General features: G+C 26.4%; 3 protein-coding genes across 6 annotated transcripts; 2 read left to right on the plus strand and 1 right to left on the minus strand.

Moving 5' to 3' along the window:
• The first annotated feature begins 447 nt into the window (after window positions 1-447).
• Window positions 448-4,294, plus strand: LOC122720669 (nucleotide exchange factor SIL1). The gene is made up of 4 exons (XM_043947493.1): window positions 448-766; window positions 1,157-1,434; window positions 1,494-1,753; window positions 1,809-4,294. The coding sequence occupies exons 1-4, from the start codon at window positions 583-585 to the stop codon at window positions 2,506-2,508; spliced, it is 1,422 nt and encodes a 473-aa protein (XP_043803428.1). The 5' UTR covers window positions 448-582; the 3' UTR covers window positions 2,509-4,294.
• Window positions 2,923-16,651, minus strand: LOC122720670 (zinc transporter ZIP13 homolog). Its single transcript, XM_043947494.1, has 5 exons — window positions 15,414-16,651; window positions 6,832-6,942; window positions 5,267-5,529; window positions 4,630-5,188; window positions 2,923-4,561 (listed from the first exon to the last, which is right to left on the minus strand). Exons 1-5 carry the CDS (start codon window positions 15,631-15,633, stop codon window positions 4,386-4,388), a joined length of 1,329 nt encoding a protein of 442 aa, XP_043803429.1. The 5' UTR covers window positions 15,634-16,651; the 3' UTR covers window positions 2,923-4,385.
• Window positions 16,652-18,906: 2,255 nt separating this feature from the next.
• Window positions 18,907-25,275, plus strand: LOC122720678 (F-box/LRR-repeat protein fbxl-1). Of its 4 annotated transcripts, XM_043947510.1 has the most exons (9): window positions 19,369-19,489; window positions 19,969-20,110; window positions 23,000-23,199; window positions 23,337-23,611; window positions 23,676-23,942; window positions 24,025-24,394; window positions 24,467-24,670; window positions 24,752-24,979; window positions 25,134-25,275. In XM_043947510.1, exons 2-8 carry the CDS (start codon window positions 20,012-20,014, stop codon window positions 24,885-24,887), a joined length of 1,551 nt encoding a protein of 516 aa, XP_043803445.1. In that variant the 5' UTR covers window positions 19,369-19,489; window positions 19,969-20,011; the 3' UTR covers window positions 24,888-24,979; window positions 25,134-25,275. The 4 variants fall into 4 exon arrangements, with proteins under 4 accessions (XP_043803442.1, XP_043803445.1, XP_043803444.1 ...); XM_043947507.1 differs by lacking the exon at window positions 19,969-20,110 and having other exon boundaries at window positions 18,907-19,489; XM_043947509.1 differs by lacking the exon at window positions 19,369-19,489 and having other exon boundaries at window positions 19,657-20,110.
• The last annotated feature ends 173 nt before the right edge of the window (window positions 25,276-25,448 follow it).

The raw sequence follows: 25,448 nt of genomic DNA on the forward strand, positions 1-25,448 counted from the left end.
ATAAAAAATTAAACGCAAAAATTATTTCTAAAGCAAAGACATTGGAATAAAGAAATTAATTATTCTTTACTTGATATTAATATAGAAAATTTGATTAATAATAATTTATTCAAAGAACTATTGATTTTAAAATTTTTAATAGAAAATTTATAATTTTTAGAATTTTTAGAATAGTAAAAAATGTAATTATTTATCATATTTATTTAAAAAAAGAAAATTATAAAAAAAATTAACTATTATAATTGTTTATATTAAAAAGTAAATAAAATAAAAAAGTAAATAAAAGAAAAATATTTTTTTATGAAATATATTAATTTTAAAAAATTATTTCAAAAAGATTAATGAATAACAATAGGGTTTAAATGAAAAATTTGGCAACGTTGTACTTAACGACTATTAGTCTTTGTAAGCCCTGGTGGTAAAATATGAAACTAACATTGACATACTGACTGCATAAATATCGGACGCAACACGTGAATTATACTTAAATTGAATAATAGCACAATGAAAAAAGTTTATATAAATAAAATAATTTCTATAATATAGTTAATGAAAATTCTCTAAGAGATTTTTGACAATTTTATGAAAAATCATAATTGTATTTTGGGAGAAGTTATAGTCCTCAGTCAACCACAGGAACTGATAAAAATGCAAGCCAATATGATTATTCTAACTTGTTTACTTTTGTTACCAACGATTTTTGGAGACATTGAAAAAAATGAAACAACATTTGTTCCAACTCGAGAATGGCAAACTGTGAAAAAAGGTAAGTAAATATTCATTTAATTTCGTTATACGTACGTTTTGGGACTACTTTTTTACGCAACTCATTGTGTGCTCTTCCTAAGACCACGTCAGTCAAATTTGACATCGCGGTTTTTTATGAGAAAATAAATCGTGATTTTTAAAGAGAAACCATTTTTCTTCTAAATTCATTAATTTTATAATAATTTTTATATGAATGTAATATCTTTTATTATTTAAAATATATACAATATACTAAAATTTGATAAGTCATAAATTATATACGGCAGTAACGTACATAAAATTTTATTTAAAGGTGCAAATAAATTTTGCTTTGACATTTTAATTACGTATTTATGTAAAATTCAATTTATTGTTTTATTATCATTTTTTTTTTAAAATTATTCACTAGGTACACCAATACCTGGAGGATTACATGTACGACATAATTTTCAAACTGGAGTAACAGAAGCTAAATTAATGGATTCTGAAGATGTTGAAGAAAAAGATTTAAGTGAAAATTTGAATAGTACTAATATAAATTCTTTAACATTACATCCTGAAAAAGCAATTTTTGAAGAAAAAGATCCTACGGAAAAATCTAATTTGTTTCATCATCCAATTGAAGAATTGAAAGCTAGATTAAAAAAAATTAAACAAAATAGTGGAGAAAATATTCCAGAACTAGATGTAATTATAATCAGTATATAACTAATCAATAAGAAATAATATTTCTAAATTATTTTTAGGATGAACATACACAACAGATAAAAAAAAAGTTTAAAGATTATGAAACTTTGAAAAAAGAATTTAAAGCACTTGAAATAAATATTACAACTGATTCAGAATTGTTAAACAACTATTTTCAAAAGTTTCATGTTCATAAAAATGCAATTACCATGGGAACTTTAACAACTGCAGAAACAGAAGAAGTTTTGGATATTTTATATAATCTAGAATATCTACTTCATCAAATTGATAATGCCAAAGTTTTTGCTGATATGCAAGGGTATGTATTAATTTTTTTTTTAATGGATAGTTTTTTTATAGTTTTTTAATTATAGCATGAATAAAATTATATCTCCATGTCTCAATGGAACAAACAATGAAATAAAGGCTGAAGCTTTAAGACTTTTGGGTGCAGCTGTTCAATCTAATCCTAAAGTACAATTAAAAGCTCTAGAAAATGATTTTGTTCAAAAACTTTTACATATATTATCTACAAATAATAAAATGAAAATAAAATCAAGATGTCTCTTTGCTTTGAGTGCTTTAATAAGACAGTTTCCAGCAGCACAAAAAGTGTGGATTGATCATGGAGGAGTAGAAATATTTGGAAAAATTTTAATTGATGATCAGTTGCAAGTACAAATAAAAGTTATGAGATTGATTAACGATTTAATTATAGAGAGACAAAACTTAAATGAAATTACCGATGCTAATCAACAATTAAAAATAAAAGCATATGCAACTGCAGATATTGAAAAAAAATTATTAACATATGAATATTGTAATCATTTGAGCAATTTAATGATAGAAAGTTTTAAAGGTGAACATAGTGATCAATTGAGGACTGATAATTATGAATTTCTTGAAACTATTTCTGATAGCATGATTACAATTGCTCCTATTTGTATTGATCGGTTTAGAGAAAATAAAGATGAATTGCTTCCTATTATTCGGCATTTATTAAATTTTTATCAGAACTTGAATTTATTAATGGATAAACTTCAAACAACTGGAAATTCACGTGATGAATTATGAACAAAAAAAAGAAATGAAATTAAATGTGTGTAAAGACAGTATGATTATTTATTTTGCGTCGTGAAGTTATAATTGTACAAAGTTTTGTGTGTAATGAAATTCTTTTGGCATAGATACTTTTGAATATCAGTGGATATTCTACAAAAATCGTTACTAAATATAAATTTGGTAACATAGTTTTAAGTTGAATACAAATATAATGTATTATAAGATGAATGTATGTATATAGTCAAATTTGGAATTTTTCCTGTACATATAATGCTAAGATATTTGAGTTCTTTATCTAATAAATTGAGAATGTTATATTTATTGTGTTTAGAAAAGATTATTTAATAAATTATTTTATATCGTATATCTTTATATTGTATAGAAAAAAAAAATGATTCCAAGATCTGTGTATATTAAATTATTATATTATATAGAATAAAATACTTTATTTACAAATAATAATGATTACATATGAACGATTTCCTCTCGTGTAGTCATAGTTTATAGAAAATATACTTGCCGAATCGTTTAAACTAGTTGCCGGTTGAACTAGTTTCATACGTTCCGAATTTCTATTTACACGTGCTTAAAAAAAACACTATCAAGTGTTTTGTTGTGAAAGAATAATCCTTTAAGTACAAGGATTGCGTTTATTTTGCTCGATATATAAAATCCTTAAATAATATATAAATTTACGGAGAATAAGATGGAATCTCCTTCGATTTAATATCTAATCTAATTCGCGAATTCCTCTAAAATACTTGCCTTTAATTTCTCAAATTTTATTAAATACAGTGACGCTATATCTACATACCAATTTTACAGATTTTACATAATATTTGTTGCATATTGTTTCTGTTGTGATTTGATATACAAACTTTTATATATATATATATATCTTTAAGAATATGTTTTTTGTTGCTTTTATAATAAGATGATAGAGAATGCAATATATTATTTACAATATTGTAGGAACATAAAATATACATTTGTTAGAATGCACGTATCGTACAAACCGATACATGTATCCGAAAATACATTTATCTTTCTGTGCGTAATTTACAAAATTTTTTTGGAATTTCAAGATTTTTTTTAACAGTAAACAAGGAAGCATAAACATTATGTACATGATGATCTGTTTTACAACATGAAAGTAAATACTGGTTTTACAGTAACGCCTAAATAACAAAGTTTAAGTGCAAAGTAAGTTGATATAGAAACGGAATGACGTTTTATATAACATGTTTTCGATAGTTTACGGAGGAACATACGTATATTCACGTATAAACTATGTCAAGTTTATAACAGTAATTTTTGATATAACAATATAATTCGATAATATCAAATTACTAATAAACAATTGAAGTATATAAAAATAATTCAGATTTTTTTTTTAAATGTTTTTTACTATTAAAAAAATAATGTTAACTATTGTAACTAATATTACTATTGTAACTAATATTACTATTGTAATCAATATTCAAAGATGTAAATTACTGACATGAAAACGAAATGCAATTCCTAAAGAAAAGTTTTCTAAAGAGCAATTTAAACATAACAATTAGATAAAATGTAAAAATAGTAATTGCGTTCTGAATATATATATAATTATGAAGTGCTGTTTCAAACTAAACTCAGTACAAAAATTGAGTAATTTATACAGGAATTTGGTTAATCATTAACCGTCATTCCTCGTCTCTACCATTTTTCGGTGTAGATGCACCACGATTGAGCAATAAGTATTACATGACAAAATTTTCTATGGCAAATTTTAATTATTTGTTCGTACACGTATCAAGAGACATTAATATATAAAAAAAAAATTATACTCGATACGTGACGATATACATCAACAAATTACTAACTTTATTGCAAAAAGAAATAACTTATTAGTCGCAAAAAATTGTTAAAATTGCCATAATGATAATACCAAAAACTAATGCGACTAATTGTTTCAAAGATTCTTTAGGACTAGTTTCTTTAAGCAGTTCAGGTAGAATGGTCACCATGCCGATATGTAGAAAACCACCCGCAGTGAAAGGTAATATCCAATTCGTTTTTGCTCCTAAAAAAAAATTAAAAACATTGAATATGATGAATTGTTTTTGATAGTTTTAAAGAAACGCTACTTACCAACTTCGCTACCAGAAAAAAATACAGCTGACATGGCCCCAAAAATACCACCACTAGCAGTAAGAAGCTGCGCCCGCGCAGCATCCCATTTATTGAATCCACTGCGTAATAGAATCGCAAAATCGCCGATCTCGTGAGGAATCTCATGTATGAGAATAGCAAACGTAGTGAGAACACCTAAACGAAAAGATACAAGGAAAGAACCACCCACAGCCAATCCATGAGTAAAATTATCTATAATATTGGCTATCAAATTAAGATAGCCTGTTATATGTTTCGGCTTTTCCTTTTTAACAGTCTGTTTATCGTCAGAAACGTTGTCTGGATTATCTTTCTTAGAGCAATCTTTTAACAGATCAGTTGAAAAACCATTAGTTTTTGCAAGTTTCTTCAAACAATCTTTTGCTTCGTCTAATGGCAAACCTTTCAGAGTATTTGATAGTTTGTCGCACATTAATATTGGCTTGATGCCATTAGTAACAAAGCCATTCTTGTGTATATCTTTGTAACCGTTTGGCAATTGAGAGTATCCGTTCTTCTTTTCCAAGAAGGGCTGTACCTATAACAATAATACAAAATAATAACTATGTCATGTTTATAAATAATTCAATCATTTTTATAGAATCAACGAAATTACCTCATTAATAATTTTTGAAAAGTCATTGATAAATTGTTTTGAGAAACCATTCTTTGAATTACTTTCAATCAAATTGATACAATTGTTATTCTCTATTTTTTTTTCAGTTTCATCACTAATTTTATCGGTCAAATTCGCATTGTTCGCAGAAATATCTTCGCTTTCAGCTTCTTGTTCGAAGGCAAATAGCTTTTCCGCTATAACGAATATCAGAAAGCCTCCTAGTATCCATAGACCAGGAGTCGGATGAACAGCATCCGTTGCTGAAACAAAAATAATTTTGTAATCGAAAAGACATAATTTACAGATCTACACAATTTTAAACAATTTTAAACTCAGCACGGTCATCTATAAAAATAGAGGACAACAAAAGTGACTGAGAAATTGTAGGTGGATTAGGAATGAACCAGTTTAATTTAGGAGAGGGCAGTTGGCAATTGAAATCTGCAACTGAAGTACAATAGGGTTTCAGAACATCGTTTGAACCGTTCACAAAGCAGTCGACGGAGGTGAAGGATCGCCTCGAGTCACGCTTAGCATAGATCTAATATGATGAATTATAGCCTGAAGCTTAAATGGTGTTATTACAATTTAGATATATAGTTTCCGATTGAAAAGAAATTCATATAGTTACGTATTCAATATGAGTCGTGTATAATAAAATCAAAAATACAACATAATAAATGAAAAACTTATCAAGGCAAAAATAATAAAAGCAGTTAGCCGTATCTTGCAACGACGTTTTTAACGATATAAAGAGGAAGAGAGATTGGTCACGTTTCTTCATGAATAAGAAGATATTGTGCCGATCGATTGATCCATTGACATCCTCAACTTAATCTTTAATATTCTTGCATACATGTTTTTCTCGAAACTCATTTGTCCTTCGGTCCAACTGTCACACAATAAACACGAAGATCTTTTAGAATAACATCATTCAAGATGTATAATTTTTTGATATCTTTCACATAACATCTGACCTTTTGCACACTTTATAGTTCAATAAGTTATTGTATCCATTACGTAATCTTTAGTCAATAACATAGTCAAGTATTCTTAAATTAGAAATTGCTTTGGAAACGTTGTTAGTTCTCTCTTGATAATTTTTGCATTATTTTGAATTTCTTAGCGATTTCGTTCATCATAATTTTTATATGACTAAGAAACATATTTGACGAGATATTCGGAAAATGTTTAGGTTGAAAGTGACGAAGAATACACATAAGCTCAATTTTGAAATCTTAAAATAATAATAACGTGATAGTGATTTAACAATTATCGTGTGTAACAATGATAAATTTTTATGTTCTCTGAAGTCTGAAAAGAAATTTGAAGTTTGTTCATGTAGATATCGCAGTTAACTCGTCCGTTATCATATGTGATTCATATTCCAATGAATCGCGTAACGCCTCCATTCTATGGCACGATATTGCAAACAAGGACGAGCTACCAGTTGATAATAATTTATTGCCGACTCTGCCTCTCTGATTCTTTTCATCTGCGTTATTTAAATACACAATCTTGTTTTCAACGATTCTCAGATTCTCGTTTAGTATTTTCATTACCTTTGTTCAAAGAGCCGGTCTTCCATGCTTCTGGTAACAAATGCAAAAAGATATCGCCAAGAAGACCACCAACTGCAAAGCTCAGTAATATTTTCAGCGTACCAGAGCTATCTGTAACAGAAATAACATCAAATTCTTTAAAAAAAGAAATGATCAATAAGAGTCGTAAATTATAATAAATTGAATTAGCAAAATTTAATAATAGAATAAAGCAATGGATTATTAATATATATTATAATCAATTTTGCTGTAAAATTTATGAAATTGTAGATAGAATTAAACACGAACAAACTGATTGATGTCATTGTACTAAAAAGTGTAGGAAGTTGAATTTAACAGATTAAAGATGTTCTAGAAAATTGTTCTGGACCTCGTCCTACGCACGCACACGCATTCATGCGTGCAAGTATGAAAAACGTGGGTGATTTTTCCTGCAGAGAACTGATAAATTACAGAGTTAAACACATGGAGCATTGATTCTTTTTGAAATATAACCTAACCTTTATTTCCTTTCCTTTAAAAGATATTGAATTCCTTAAAGGAAAAGCGAACTTAATAAGAAAAAAAGAAAGCATGCTATTATAAGGTAAATATTGTTAATCTTTTCGCGTGGAAAAATAAAGCTATCTGAATTTCCGATCAAAGAAAACTCAATTACGATTGAAATTTATCTAAACATTATCTAACGTAGATATATATCATTCGTTTAATTAAACGATATCTCGTTTTACTAACCAGATTGCCAATTATTTGTATGTATACTTCCATATTTGTGTTAGTAGAAAGCGCGTCGAAATTGAATCGGATTGTACTTGAGCCCCTTTCTGTCTGTAATTCGCGATCCATCTTATTACGTTGATGATTATGTAAAACTTGCTATCTTTGTTCCTAAAAAGGATGAATCGAATTTTATTACACTATCGTTACGTGTACAGTATCTCAACAATTAATCGTAATTTCGAATAGATATCCGAGAATTTTTGTATATAACACGGATTACTTATCGATCTTAAATCTTGCTATCGTCAAGTAATATAAGTTTTATTATAAATTGAACGAAAAAATAGATAAGATAATTACTATTGTCTCGATCTTAAAGAAAGATAATTAAATTTTCTTCTCTATTTTTATTAAATAGTAGAAATTTTCTAAATATTCATATTTCAATGATTTTAAAACGTTTGCACGTATATTTGTTGAATGAGATACAAGAGAAAGTAATGAGAAAAGAATTTCTGAAGGAGGATAATAATATAACAGAGAAGTCTGTATTCATAACGGTCAATGTACTCTTAATTAATTTTTCTACTACACCACGATGAACAATCTACATTATTATGATGTTAATTATTCTATACGATAAATACGTCTGCTTGTTTCAACTCATTTAAGCTCTGAAATTTACTGAATGATTCTTTATGGAATTTTTTTTTTTATTATTGCTAATTATATATTTATTAAAAAATCCAATTATTATTAATCATTAAATATATGTAATATAATATCTACATCAATGTCTATATTATTCAAGTTGAAAACTTAAATTGAAAATTGTGTTAAGATGTTAAGAACATTATATACACATTAACACTAAATCAAACGATTAAAAGTTAATTGGAGTAGAACAATATCAATTTTTTTCTTTATGTAAGTTAAATGTATAAATAACATCTCAAGAGTTCAGACATTCTCTTTAACGATATACAAACTCTGCTTTTGAATAATGTATATAATAATATATGTATATTTCTCTTATTAATATTATTGAACTTTGCGCTGATTTCATAATCGATATAACAGTCAATAAATTTTATTATATCTCTTGATTTTAAAATATTTACATATTGCACACGTCTTATAAGTAATACTTTGAAATTAAACATTAAAATTAACATTAACATTTCGTTGAAATTAAATATTTATTGATCATTATTTTTCTGGCAATCAAGAAAAAAGTTGTATACATTTTTAATCGCTATGATTAAAATCGTGAAAGTGTTTTGTTGACATCAGTTTTACAAATTGACGACAAAATAATAAATCATAAACAGTAAAATCAACGATGACACAACTATGATAATGGAAAAACCATTTTACATTGGTGATAATTAAAAGGTCATGTCTAATCAATTGAATTTGCATTTTTTTGAAATACATGATATTGAACATTTTTTTCTCAAATTTAAAATTAAAAGAATTCCAAGAATATTCTTCAAAAAACAGCTTTTGATCTGAAATTTTAAAGATTCTTTCTCGGAGTCATACTTTTTAAGAAATCAATGAGCAAGATATTTCGAGAATCATCGCATCAATTAACTTAAAATTTTACAAGTTTTGCTTTAAAAACGTTTATCAAAAGATAAAGTTAGAAGAACAAAAGATTCTTTTTTTATTTTAAACGAATGCCATTTTATCTAAAAAAAAAAAACTTTCGAAAAATATAATATTCTTCGTTCATCTAGATAGATCATTAGATAAAATCAATATTAAATAAAATATAAACTAATAAACTATTTTTAGATGATTCAATTCGAAAAATCCGCAGAACTTTAAAACTTTTAAACAAATTCTGAAAGAAAAGCTATTTATTCATTGCTTTAATATTTTACAGTAAAAAAATTAAAATATATTAAAAAAATATATGTATTTTTAAATAAAAAATTAGTTGTAAAAAAAGAAATTCACGCGTTTCTTCAAAAAAATATTATTAAAATATTTGCTTTTTCGACTTCTATGAATAGGCATGATCTCTTGAATTTTTTAACGGTATTGAGTTACGTGAGCTCGTTTCGCAGGTTAGATTATGCAATTCGCATAATATTATAATAGAGTTTAAACTTTCACTCAAAAATTGTATATAAAAGAAATTTTAGGATAAAGAAAATAATAGTTTAACCATCCATTTTATGATAGTTACGAAAGAATAACAATTTTCTATCATAATTGAGTATCATAAAGAAATCGATATCGAAATAGCACTCGAGAAGATCATGATTGCAAAATTCCCTGCAATATAAGCTTCTTAAGCTACAGTAATCTAATTTTAAATGTTCAATAAAAAATACACCAAAGAGCATGAACTGCAAATATCAACGTAATTTCCCGCTATTTATAATTTTCTTCTATTTCTAAAAATGATCTTCTATGAATTGATTAAAAAAAGACATTTCACATATAAAAGACAGTATCCAGAAAAGAAATGTGAAATAATGAATATGAAAAAAAAATAAATTGACGTCGAATTGATAAATTCGCATTACGATTCGGAATTTTGGAATTCATCATACGATAATGTATTAATAAATATTACCATCAGCATGCATTCATTCGATTAAAAGTAACTCAAGAAAAAATTTTTATTTCTATTCTTCTATTTATATATATTTTTCATGCTAATCAAAGCATCAAAAGCATTCATCAAAGCATATGTATCTCAATTTATTACTCCAATAAAGAATTCCTAGAATCGTTTGACTCGTGATACTTTTATGATGAAATATCAAAACAACATTGCAAAGTTAGTTTTAATTTTTTACTTGCTGTATATATTTAATTAGAGTATGAGAAGTTGTATAAATTAAAATATCGATTGTAATTTTATGAATATATAAATAATTTAAATTTGAAGCAAAGCGCAGAAAAGAAGAAAAGAAAAAATTGCAATAATTAGAATATTTATAAATAAATAATAAATAATTTATAAATAAATATCTTATTGAGCAAATAGGATTAAAATGATCTTGTAAAAATGCCATTGAAAAAATCAAATATAGATATTTTGTAGAATGAGTATAATAGTAAAAAGTAGTAGCTGGAATTATAATATCGCTCAAATTTATCAACTAATTTGATACCGTATCGAGAATCGAATAATACAATATCAATGTTATTTATTATGTCGTTTATTTTTTATCGGATATATCATTTTTATTGATAATTACTCAAGATAAATGATAGATTTTTCGCGATTTTTAATTTCAAACAAATACCATTCGTTAAAATTACAGAAAATTGTGATTACTAATACTAATAATTGTTCTCTGAACACATGACAATTGTCACCTGGCAATTGTAACAAGTTTACTCAATTACAAATGTGGAAAATAACATTTCCTCGCATAATTATACAAAATAAATGTTATTCAAGCATTGCTGGTTATTTTATTTGAACATAATATAAGAATAAACAAGTTAATATATTAAAAATAATATAATGATAAATATATAGAAAGAACGATAACAGGTTATGAGTCTGGAAATAGTATTAAAGCACTCGTTAAATTGCAACTCTAATTGTCCAACGAATCGTTTAAGAACGCAATTTCTTAATTATCATCGATAAAATGACTAACAAGATAACAAGTACGTATTCTAAAGTCAATAAGAAAATAAAGAAAATAAAGGAAAAATAAATTTCATCACGTTCTCGCTTTGAATTTCATTAAGAAATATTGAAATATTGAATAAAGGAATTCATCTTGGCGTCATTTGAACATAGTATATATATATATTAGGAACGTATATATTCGCGTAGTTCTAAAATAGGAAAATCGATTGAATGGTGTATGAAAGCATTTAAAGAAATTAAGTATTATAGCTAACAAAATTGTTCATTGGAAAGACGATGTCATTTAAAGTGCAATCGTGATTGGATTGAACGAAAAAAAATAGAGGACACATCTGTGAGTGCAATTCGTGAGTAGAGCAGTGAGACCCGCTCGATAATAGATTCATTCCAGAACAGTCGTTCCCTCGGTTAAAACAGGGGAAGTGTCGTTTCGTATGCCATCCATGCGATGATTTCCAGATTTGTCCTTAACAATCTTTTTATTCTATATGAACTAATGACGACATAGAAGGCTAACATAGATATGTTAATTTTTGAAGATACTAAACTGAATTTTTTGTTATGTAAATTTCAATTGTTTTTACTAATAAAATCAAGATCATGAATTTTTTTAAATCATTTTTTGTAAATGATTTACATAACTGATAAAATTAAAATAGTGATGACAATATAAAAAATTATTTCAGTAACAGGATCTGAGTGTAGTAGAAAGGCTATATAAGATATATAAAATCGAAGGATCGAGAAGATACATGTAAACGAGAATGTAGTCCGATCGAATAGCAGAAAATTGGTTTATAGAATTGCATTATTCGATTTACAGTTTCGTAATATAAATAAGACGTTTTTCTTAATCTCTGTATATATTTAATAAAACAAAAAAGAAAAATATGAATAACTCTTCGCAAATTCCGGTGACCATATGCAACGATTAAATTGATCAATAAGCAAATATATAATTTATGTCATAATGAAATATTAAAAAAGAACAGAAAGAAGAAAAGATTTTATTTAAGTTATAAATAAGAAAAAAAAATTCATTAAAAATTATAAGATTTAAGAAATTAATCATATTATTAGAAACATAAATAAATTCAGTTCTGCTGTTTATAATTTACTATTTAAAGAATTCAATAATTATCGATTATTTTTTACACGTAAATTTTATCTGTGAATCATGTCACAAAAAACTATTGATGAAACAATAAAAGTAAAAATTACTTTAAGAATATCATTTAGGAGTTTTCATTGGAAAAATATGTAGCGAATGCGCAGTAACGTATCGATTTATTTTCACAGTTTCCCTCCTTTGCGTCCAGGTATAATCAAAGGTGTTGGTGAAAGCCAGCTGCAACAGATGCTTCGTTCCTTCTCCAATGAGAGATTCTGGAATACCCTTCATAACCCAAGGGTCCTTTGGAATCTTAGTTTCGATAGAGAAATGAATAGACGCGCATATGTGTGCACGCATGTGAAGGCCAACAAGCCTATTCTAAAAGAGAAGTTAACGAACTGAGACGATAGAAAAATTTCAAACTTGCCTATAGGAATAATTCAGTGATGGTATCTTTATACAAAGAAGAAATACATTTGCAAAAAGTATGAAAGAATAAATAAAACTATGTTAATATTTAGTTGACATATATAATACTTTCTAATTTCAACATATAATTTCAACTAATTTCAACATAATGTCCAATGAAGAAACATTAGAATTATTTGAAAGACATATGCATTAACTACTACATGTCCTTGAATTCTTCTTACTGATTAAAACAATGTTATACACATTCACACATACATACACATATTTACATATATATATATATATATATATATATATAGTATATGTCTCACGAAGGAATTGGAAAATTCATTCGTATTCTCCACTGTGCTAACAGGTTCCATGACCTTCGTATTATATTATGTGCTATAGCGTTATTTACACATGTAAACTCTATATATTTCTCGTTCACACGATTCAAGTGTTATTACTCATGTTATTATTTATGCCACAATTTGACATTTTAATTCGAAACACGCTTTAGTCGATTTTTCGAGAATTTAAAAACAAGATTTCTCTCTTTCGATCCTATTCTTTCACTTTTTCTTATTGAAAATAAAACAATAATACTTGGGAGAGAAATTTCCTAACCTAATTATTTTAATCTTTTATATTTAAAAATTAAAAAGTTAAAAATAAATGAAAAAGTAAAAAAGAAAAAATTAACTGAAAATATTAAATAAAAAGAAAATTCATATTTTTTCTATTCTTATCTTTCTCATCTTAAAACATGATATGTATAAAAATTGTAAAAAAATTACATTTGCATTTAAAAAACTGGTTTTTTATAATTTCATTGTTGAAATATGCGTACTTAGATGCAAGTTTTACGACCTTACCTGCTTGCATTGGCGTGGAACAAGAAATTTCGCACATTAACACAGCCATGGATTCTATTAATACATTTCATATATAAGAATGCAATGAATATTATCCATTATGTCTGCATTTTCGAAATTTTATCATGTTACAATTAAAGAAAATTATAAATATGAATGTTGATTAAAAAACTTATCGTTTGTTGTAAAGATTACAATTAATTTTGAACGTTTGATACTGTTAGTATCAGAACGAAATAATTTAAGAAAAATCTTATGATTTTAAAATTTAAAATGATTTAAAAATTAAGAAGAAAAACAGTTCTTGAAAACATTTTTTATTGATACAATTAAAACAAATAGAAATATTTTGGTTTAATAAATATGTATATCTATTTCGTAGAAAAATTACGTTTCGGGGAAGACGAAATACAAAGCGATATAGCAAATAATATGCGCAGCATATCTTGCTTGTGATTATCTTTTCTTGTGATTGTGTTTTATTTTGAACATTCAAAAGAACTAATATAATAATACATCATTATTTTTATCTCGTCTACTGCGGTATTATTCAAGAAATACGAAAATTTCGTATATATTAAAATTATATGATTTTTTCCAAATAAAAAAAAAAGAAAAAAAAATATAAACAAATGAGATTGAGATAATGTGTCAATGTTAATTTCCGAAAATTCACATATTTTTCTTTAGAAACAGACAAAACAAAACAATTATCTTTGTATATTTTAAAAAATAATTTCACAAAAGTTGAAAAAATAGCGTAAAAATAAAAGTATATTTTGAACTATTTTTCTTCTTTTTTGAACAATTCGATTTATTTCGATCGATTACACGATATAATGAAATTACGCGAAATGATTTTCTGTTATGTACATTGATATGAATATAATTAGATCATAGAATTTATATTTCTTAATTTTTTAATTAATTTTATATTTCTTAAAAATATAAAATATTGAATTTCAGATACAATATTATGATTTTTTTAGAATTTATCGTTTGTTTATTATTTTTATTTAAAATCATTTCATTTAAAATGATTGGATATATTAAAAAGCATAAAAAAAATTGTAAAATTATTTATAATTTTCTTATCAAATATTTGCAAATAATAGTGACATTAAATAATTAAATTACATGAAATTATATTTAACAAAAAAAATTAATTAACGTATAAAGATAAGTATTTATTCATTTTTTAAGCCTTATTCTACTTATCATAAAGAAACATATAGTCTCACATGATAATTAATTATCAATGCATATTATTTAAGATACTATGCACATATATATATATTTATCTTTTTATTGCAATTCAGAAAAAATTAAAAAATAATTTTATAAAATATCATTAATAAAGTATTAATTTGATTAATTATTACTAATAATTTAATCTATCAACAAATAAAATATGATTAGATTTAATTATAAAATTAAATTAATTAATATCGAAGATTTTTATTGTAAACTTTATTTATATATTGCATAAATCCACATGTATATGCTATTTGCAAATTTAAAGACATTTATATTTAAAATTTTTTAAAATCAAAGAAGCAAGTCCCATTAATCATAGATATATCGTAAGTAACAAAATCAATTCATTGGTACAGATCATCTGTACTAACCTATGTGAAGCTATTTCCCGCGTGCGCATTTAAATATACACATAACCTCCCTTAGCGATTGTCAGAATCCCCCGTAGCAGAAAAACACTATGATTCCATGTGAATCATGTAGGCTCATGCTGACTAAAGAAAATAACATGACAACGAAGGAAAAGAGAATCTTTAGGTGTTATTAAAAAAAAAAAAAATATTGATTATATTACCTCCAGTTTTTATATCAGCACCTTCTTCTATGGGGATGACCAAAAGAGGAAAAATACCAGTTAATCCAATCATAGTACTTCCAAGTAAAGAAAACAGCCATGTATAATCGAAATATTCTACTGTAGTTTGCCATGGTATCCACATTTCTTGTGTAATCATTTCATACAGAAATCCGGTCGAGTCGGTACAATTTTGTTGTATACACATGTTTGCCGCCATGTTTATGTCGTGAATCAAATATTTCGTTTGTCAAAATTCTTTAAATTTTATTGATCTTTTTAATTCTTTAGTTCTGTCTTAATTACTTGATTCAAAATCGTCGTAAACGAAATATAATAAACAAATCACAATAAATTTTCTTTATAGTTTGTTTATTCAAAGATAACCTCTCTCAATAATACTTTTAAGAAAATAATTATATTTTTACACTGATTAATAGTCAATAAATAACACTAATGAATATAAAATCTTTCAAACAATGAAATTTCTTTGAGAAGAAGATTTATCAAGAAAATAAACTGGAAGATTTTGTCGAGACAACGACTACCAAGCGCCCGACTAGCCTACACTGAGGACTGAGTACGGACGCTACAAATCAGGCGGTCGCCGCCTCTACTACTGTCGTCGATCTTGTCGATCAAATCAAGCCTTCTGCTATTTTCCGCCGCAATGCGGGGGATAAGAACTGTCAATGATAAATATCAGGATAATTGTTTATGTGATTGTTTCACTCTTAGAAGATCTCACTGTTTCTTGCGTTTTTTTCTTTTATCTTGATTTTGTTTTTTCACTGTATAACTCTTTTCGCTTATTTAATTCGTATTTTTCGCTATAATATTTCATACCACCGAAATAAGGATAGAAAAAAAAAATAAAGTTTTTAAAATATTACCAGAAAAAAAAATTCTTTTTTTTGTATTTTTGTAATTCTATTTTTTTTATATTTTTAATGAAAATATTTTGAACTTCAGAAAAATTTGTATAATCACTGACGAAATGGAATAATCACTTTTACCGCCACTACTGATAAACACGATTACACAATGACACACAATATATGTTTTCAGTTCGTATATTTTTGGTTATGTTTCTTCGAATTCGTGGTGTAAGAATACAACAAGCGTGTCATACCACTAATTTACAATTAGAATTGCAATATTGTTATTCTATTTTGTTTTATATTTATCTTGTTTTGTTAATTAACAAATAATGTATAATAACACCCATTCGTCACAATGTTCAACAGCTAATGCGTATTATAACGAAGGCAATCCTTTTTATAGCTACTGAAGCGCTCCACCAAGTCACTATATATACTTAATACAGAGATGGACAATATATCTGCTTTGAGTAAGAGAGAAAAATAAAGAATAAAAGAATAAAAAAGAAAAAATAGAAAAAACAAGGAATACAAATTTAATGCAAATCAATAACAAAACAACTAATTACATACTAATTAAAACAAAAGTCAATATTTGAAAAAATTTTATTAATTATATAAAAAAAAGAAAATTCATTTTCAACATTATTGAATATTGAAATCGATAGAGGCGCTGCTGTGCTTCTTGGCTAATCTTTATATATACATATATTTAAATTTAATATAAAATAAATCAAAATATAATTTTTAATATTTAAATAATTAATGATAATATTTGATGATAAAAAAGAGATAAAATTTGTAATATTTTTTTATATATTAAAATGAAATTAATATTATATTGATATTTCAAAGTATTGAATACCAATTACATTCCAATTTTGTGCAAAATGGCTTCCATATGACAAATATGATAATTAATTTCGTTGGAATGATATTTAATATTTTTATTGCACTATTTCATATTAATTATTAATATATTTTAATGACAATAATTAAAATAAAAATCCGATTTTTAAATAGTACGAAAGTAATTATATCATTTTTAAAGATAAAAATGAACACATGATTCACTTAAAATTATTTTTTTCGTAGTGTGTTAAAGTAAATTTGTTACGATCTATTGCGAAACACCACTTTTGCAATCGCCATTTTGATGATCGATTAACGTATAAACATATACTTTTCCTTATTGTTAGATAACAATTGTCTATCAATACCTATTACTGATAAGTTTAATGAATCTGAAAACAAAGAACGGAAAGAATGAACACTACTGATAACATATTGCTATTGTATAGCTATTCGCAAAGACCAGATTAAATGAAAACTGAGATTTCTATCCGGTAAAGTGTTAATTGATTATAAAAGTATAAATAATTATTGAAAAATATCCGGTTAATTTATACCTTGTTTGTCTTTTTTTACTTTATTATATATGTATATATATATATAATATATATATTTTATATATATATTTAATAGACGCATATAACAAATTATAAATAATTATTTATATTTATACATTTATAGTTACAAATATATCTGAGATCTGCTTCATCTCGAATGCACCTACAGTTGGTAACAATGAATTTAGTAACGCCATCTTTAATTAAAATTAGCAAATATACAAAAAATATTGTATAAAATATCTTTTAAAAATATTTTTTTCTTTTCTTTAATCAATTAAAACAAATAAAAAAATATTGTTAAATATAACATTTTGTATTATCAACATTTAAAAACTTGTATCAATTATGACCACTTACAAAACATTTATATTTATAAAATAATTATAAATAAATCGAATACATTGTAAATATACATTGTCTAAAATTCAGTAAATTACAGTTAATGTACATACATTATACATGGCCTTAATTAATCAAATTGCTAATGGCGCTGAGCCAAATGCTATCTATTTGGCTTGTAATCAAAAAGATATTCAACAACTGTCATACATTTACGCTTGTCATTCAAAAAATTTTTCCAATTCGATCCTTAAAAAATCAAAATAATACAAAATCATATTTCTTATAGGTTCTTATACGTTATTTTTTTACAATGATATAAACCATATTATTATATATGATATATATATATATATGAAACCATCTTAAAAAGGATATATATATTCTTTATTGTTTTTCATATATTTTGTTTTCTATAAGCTATAAAGAAAATAAAAAATTAAAATCCGATAATTTTGAAAAAAGATATCAACATTTAATAGTTTTTTATATCATAAATTCTTGTCTTATTATAATATTATTATAATATACAATATTATATATAATATTGGATAATAAAATAAATCAATCTCAGATTTTTCAATCATTATGGAATCAAAGATTGTTTAATTTTTTTTTTATCTAACTAAATCTAAAAATAACTGCAATGAAAATGCAATATCAATAATAAGAATTCAGGATGTTTTTGGTTATCGAATTTTCAAAAAGTCCCGCAATAAGTTCGGCCCTCTGCTGGCTGTGGATCCTTGCGTGGCATAGCTCTCCAGTGAATCTATTTTAGGGAACGACAGAAAGTTAAGATTATTTTAGTTACATTTTTCACCTCCGATCTAGAACGTAGAATACTTAATATCACGATGGTTGAACTAATCGATTTTCGGCAAATACCGCGGATTGCATATGTTTCGAAATTAAAGATAAATATTTAAGAAAAAGATTGACTTAAAATTACAAAAAAATATCACAATTATAAAATAATTATATAATATAAATATTAGCTTGTTTCGTTTAAAAACTATTATTGGAAGATGACTTGTTCTTTTATTCTTCATCAAAAAACGAAGAAGAATATATGCAATCTTGATTTCCGTAATTCATCGAAATTTATATCTTTCCATATACTCGTTATATAAATTATATATGTGAAATTTTATCTTCTATGCTCAAGTGTCATTATACGTTAAAAATACCAAACATATTGTGAGAATGTGTTCGCAATGATAGAGTGTAACTTTAATCGGTATTTGCATTATATGCAAAAAGAGATATATAAATTCTAATATTTTGATATTTAAATTCGTTTTTAATCGATCGATAGATCTTCATCATGGATGCATTTGGACGAAAAATGTCCAATTGGAACGTATTAAGTGTAGAAACCGCTCTTCAACAACTGAATACTTTCGAAGAGGATTCTAAGGACTTTATAACACGTTCAAATACGGTAAATTATCAAGAAACAGAATCTCTTATCATAATTACAATTTTAAACAAACTCATTATATTGATACTCATACTTTTTCTTATATTTGTGATCATTATGCTGGTTAAAAAAATAGCAAAATGTCAAAATCATGTCTTAAAGATGAATTTCTACATGCTAGAATGTACTTACTAACTCCTTCTATCTATTCTTATCTCGTTTGACTACCTGACTGACTGCTTGTCTTTATTTATAACTAATTAAGCTGCACACGGTTTGAAATGAGAGTCCTAGAGTGGTCCAGTCAATCAGAGAACTCTTGACAAATTGGTTCTCGAACCGGGAGCATTTCTTAAATCTTTGCAATGCTTTGAGATTTTGAGTTAAATTTACATTGACATGAACAAATTTACTTTCCCGTTGACCTTTCTACATCCGATACGGTTTCAATAGTTTGATACCGATCGCGAAAGGTGTGGTTCAAAGTGATTCTTTTTTAGATTGATCGTACAACTCAACGGATAATTAATTGCATGTTCAACAATGAGCACCTGGCACAAATTGGACGTGGAATATGCCACAAGTGCTATATCTAGAGAGGATATTGGTGCTAGTATTTATCGAAAAATTGTGTCAAAAGTGGTAATTATCTAATTAAACTATACCAATCGATAGTTTTATTTTATCAGTTTGGAAAGTTTTGTAATAATAACTTTATAACTGTAGCATGCAATTTCATAGATTTTTTAAATCCGCAATCTTCTATTCATGTAAAAATATTCGTCATTGCATAATTTAACAAATCATTTGAAGAAGCATCGTAATTCGATTTGTAAGAAAAAAAAAAGTATTTAAAAAAAATGTTATCAATTTCTGTAACAAAATTCATTATCGCAGAAAGTCATTCATGACCTTTGTGATAGAAAGTGAGCAAACAAGAATTACAAACAAGAATTGTTAATTATATGAAAAAGGAAAAAAATTCAGACATAGTATTTATTCCATCTTGTTATTTAATCGAAACAGTCGATTCTTTAATATCATAATGTAATAACATCGATAATCAGATAACAAGATTCAAGTGTTTTATTAAGAAAAATGATTTAATTTTTTGTTGTAATACTTATTGACAAAACTTAAAAAACTAATCATTGATTAAAAATCTTTATATCTTTATCCTCTTTATATCTTTATATCTTTATCCTCTGAAATCAATAGATTGAAATTAAAAATAACATAGAAAGATAATAGTGAATACATCAGTAAACATTGAAAATTTTGTCGAATATGTCGAATATAAAAATTATTAAAAATAATATCAAATAGAAAAAATAAAACAAAAATTGTGGGACAAAAATTAAGAAATATATTTTAGTTGAATATAATCATAAAAAACAATGTTTGTAATTTTTATGTAAATAATAAGATGTAAATAAGATATTAGATAACCTTTGAATTTGATGATAACATTTATTTTTCATTGATTTGATTAATCGAATATAAAATTCCGTATTTCTGATTTGTTGGTGAAACTTTATTGGTGATATTTAATTGATGCCAATTAATGATTAATTCTCAATTAAATTCAAATCTGGGAATTAACTTGATTATTTAATTACATTCACATTTTTCCTTATAAGAAACGTCTTAATTAATTTAAAAAAATATTTTAAAACATTGTTTCGTTTGCATATGAATTTATACAATGTGATGATACACAAAAAATAAATTTATCCTATTTTGCTTGAGAAAAAATTAAGAAACACATTAATGTTATATTATTATTGAATAGATGAAGATTTTATTGAAGATGACAATAAAATTCAATTTATTCAAAAATGATTTCTGATTTAATATAAAAATTATGAAACGTTAAGAATACAGATTCAATCTTATATTTGATTAATCGAATGAATGTTACAAATGTCATGGAATCATGAAAGAAATTATCCCAACATCCTGCTTGGTTACATTATTTGACTAAAACGTGTTTTTTAACTTTTATCTTATAGCTTTTATTTCATTTTTTCGATTTAATATTATCTAGTCTTTATGAAGTCGTATTCGAAAAAATGTTTAATATTTATTGGTATAGGGGTTGTTATCTTTCTATTTTATTTTTTTTAATCCCGATTTATTGATTCTAGACGATAAGAAATATGAAGAAACTCGAATAGTTTGTTTTTTAATTTTTATATATCTTTGTACAAGTATCACGTGCATGAATTTGTTTTGACGTTAAGTCTCGTGTCGGAGAAGTTCCAAGTCTTACATCAACTAAATATCATTTTGGCAAATTTCTGATTTCAGATTTCTAGAAAATCTGTAACATTTTATTATTTAACAAAATGATTGTCTAGTATAAAACAAAGTAAAAACAAATCAAAAAGTACAAAAAAAATAATTATATTTTCGTTGATTTAGAGAAGAATGAAAATAATTTTCATCCATATTAAAGGGGAAATAAATGTGTTTAAATATTTTTCGAATTGGTTTTATTTTATTTGTTTTTATTATTCATGGTATACTTTTGAAAGTGAATTTATTTTAAACATCAAAATAAATAATTGTTATATAAAAATATTGATTGAGGCTTATTTATTAAATTATAATCAAATGAATTTGCGTTACACGAAGCAAGATGGAAATAAAATAAAATTATTCTGTCTTTTGTTTTACACCGTATTTTCTTTCTGCTTTATTTCTTCTAAAGCGAATTCAAATTGCTCATATAATTTATAATAAATAATTTTCAACCGATATTTTTGTATATCAATTTTTTTGTTTTATAGACTTTAGACTCAATCTTTCAAAAATGTACAAATTATATCTATATCTATATATATATATATATATTTCATACACGTGCAAAGAGTTCTAAATAAGAGCCATAGAGAAACTCGCGAATATTTCTTAAACTTTGCCCAAAATTTGACGTTTCACGGGAACACAAGGAAATGCACTTTGGCTACAGGTGACGAGTTTAAAATTAAAGCTGAGACGGACCTTCCAAGTCTTATATTTAGGACGACGCGCAGGCGCGATCCTATTAGAAATCCCGTGGAAGACTTAGAACTTCTGATTCCTTGGAATCCACCAAGTATCGCAATTTTCACGAATTACCGAACAAATATTCTTTCTTTTCTTTTCATATCGGTGTGTTATTCTTTCACGGTGCAAAGTTCGATTCGCGCTCAATTTAAATCGAAAATTCATCTGATAGATCGTCTTATCGAAGTACGCCTCGTGATAACAATTTTTCCCAAAGAAATCATCCTGAGTTAGTTATAAAAAAATAACAAGATGGATCTCGGGGGTGTCGATGTGTGGGGTCAAATTGCCGTGGAAACGTCTCAGATGTTTGTGTCTGAGGGCGGCGTGGTTAAAAGTCGTTTTGCTGGAACAGTAAGTAATGAACTTTAACGAAGAAGTATTTGGAGAAATTGGAAAAAGAGTTTAAATTTTAGATTTGATTTTCAAACTATCTGACGTAACTGATTAATTAAAAATTATTATTTCTCATTTTACCAGACGATAGAAAAACTTCCGGATAAGGTGTTGCTGAATATCTTCAGTTACCTATCTCATCGCGAGATATGCAGAGTAGCACGTGTGTGCAAGAGATGGCGGCAAATTGCTTACGACACGCGATTATGGAAACACGTATCTCTACGACCGGAAATTAGTGGATTGCACGTGAACTCGTTGGATTATCTACTTCACTTAATCAGGTAGAAAATATATTCTTGTGTAAATGACAGGAAATATTTGTTTTTAAATCAGAAATCTATTATTAACATAACACGTAAATATTAGCAATAAATATGATAAATCAAAACATAAAATAATCTTCTTTGATACGTTTCAGCACACGTTTTGGAGCTTCCTTGAGATATATAGAATTGCCGATCGAATTGATCACACACACGGTTCTTCATGAACTGGCAAACAAATGTCCTAATTTAACTCACATGCTCCTTGATTTTTCCACTGCCATGCAACTGCACGATTTTTCGGAAATGCAAGCCTTCCCAACCAAGCTGAAATACATGTGCATCTGCCTGTCAGAGGTAATTTTCATGGAGGGTTTTATGAGAAAGATTTATAACTTTATCAATGGTTTGGAGATTCTTCATCTTATAGGTTCGTGTCTTGAATAAATTCCTGTAATATCTGTTTGAACGAGAAATTATACGTAATCTTATAGGAACGTATGAGAAAGTGGAAGAAGAAGAAGAAGAAATTTATGAAGTGATAAACGTGCATAAATTAAAATCAGCAACTCCCAACTTGCGAGTGATTAATTTATATGGGATCAATTTCGTAGATGATTCACACATCGATGCATTTTCTTCCAATTGCATTCAACTCGAATGTTTAGCCGTGAATTTTTGCGCCAAAGTCACTGGCTCGACTATGAAGACTCTATTTCAAAGAAGTAGAAGATTGAAATGTCTTCTCATGCAAGGAACAAGTGCATAGTCGAAACTTCTGTCAAACTATAATTTCATTCTCAATCGTATAAATTTGAAAAAGATACTACGAATATTTTACAGATCTCCAGAGTGAATACGTGATGCAAGTAGAATGGGAAAAGTCGAGTATCCAGGAACTTGATGTGACTGCAACGGATTTGTCAACGGAATGTCTGATCGACATGTTGACCAGAATACCAGGCCTTCGTTTCTTGAGCGCAGGTCAGTTGAACGGCTTCAACGATAGCGTGTTGAAAGCCTGGGCCGAGGCTGGAAATCCTCGAAACCTGATTGCTCTGGAGTTGGATAGTTCCGATAATCTGACCGACGATGCTCTACATAAATTTTTATCAAGATACGGTCATCAACTCTGGGGACTCTCCTTATCCGGCATGCCTCACATCACCGATCAACTATGGCAAAGCGTATTACCTATATTGACCAATGCCAAGTAAGATGTGCATTTGTTTTGTTGTTTGAACACGATTCAAATCAAGTACCTAAAAAAATTATTCTTTTTTAGAATTCTCGTAATGGGAACAGTAGAAAGATTAGGCGTGAATATTCATGTGGATCAATTAATGGATGGAATTGCTAATAATTGTCCAAATTTAGAGAGGTTAGAGCTTCGCTGGGATCCAGAGAATCTCCGATTCTCCGACAAAAGTCAAAAAGCTATAGATATACTACGTGTAAAATGTATTAAATTACGATGTTTAAGCTTGAGGTAAGTTTACAACCAAAAGAAATTGAAAATGTAATAACAAATGTTCTATATTTATGGAATGCGTTTCGCATGCGTTCGCAGCGATGGAAGATACTATGAAATAGTTAAGGCTAATTTCGAACGTGCTGACAGATTGACGGTTGTTCGCACGACAACATGCTGCCGCGTGTCTAGTTACTACCTCTTAGCCAATTATAAGGATTTAATTTTTAATTAATTTTTATAACATATATATTTATAATACGATGAGAGTGATTCATAGCTTTTCCAAAAGATCAAATTATCGAAACGAATAAGTAAATTGAAAAGGTAATACATTATATTTTAAATATAATAGTTAAAATATATATTATAGATATATTATAAATATATATTATAAATATATATATATATATATATTATAAATATATATTATATAGATATTACGAAATATGTATTGTTCATTATAAATTTTTTGTTCCAGTTAATGAACCATGACAACTATAATGGAACAAATTATCTTCGATTATTTGTAGTATTACTATAAGAAGTCATGCGCTAAATAATAGATATATATTTTTTTATATTATTTTCAAGCGTGCAATACATGAGTAAATAAGTTTATTTTGAATCTTAAAAAATCATTTGATGATATTAGTGTATTAAAGGGAAAAAAAAGCCAAAAATAATGAATCGATAAAAAAGGATAATTATGTGATCAATGAAAACCATTACGAAAAACCTTGACACTTAAAAAGACAAGAATAGGATCCATTGTATCATAAGGGATTCATAATTA

The sequence above is a fragment of the Apis laboriosa genome, unplaced genomic scaffold, assembly GCF_014066325.1.
Source record: "Apis laboriosa isolate Shangri-la unplaced genomic scaffold, ASM1406632v1 scaffold1321_cov151, whole genome shotgun sequence".
NCBI classification, from domain to species: domain Eukaryota; kingdom Metazoa; phylum Arthropoda; class Insecta; order Hymenoptera; family Apidae; genus Apis; species Apis laboriosa.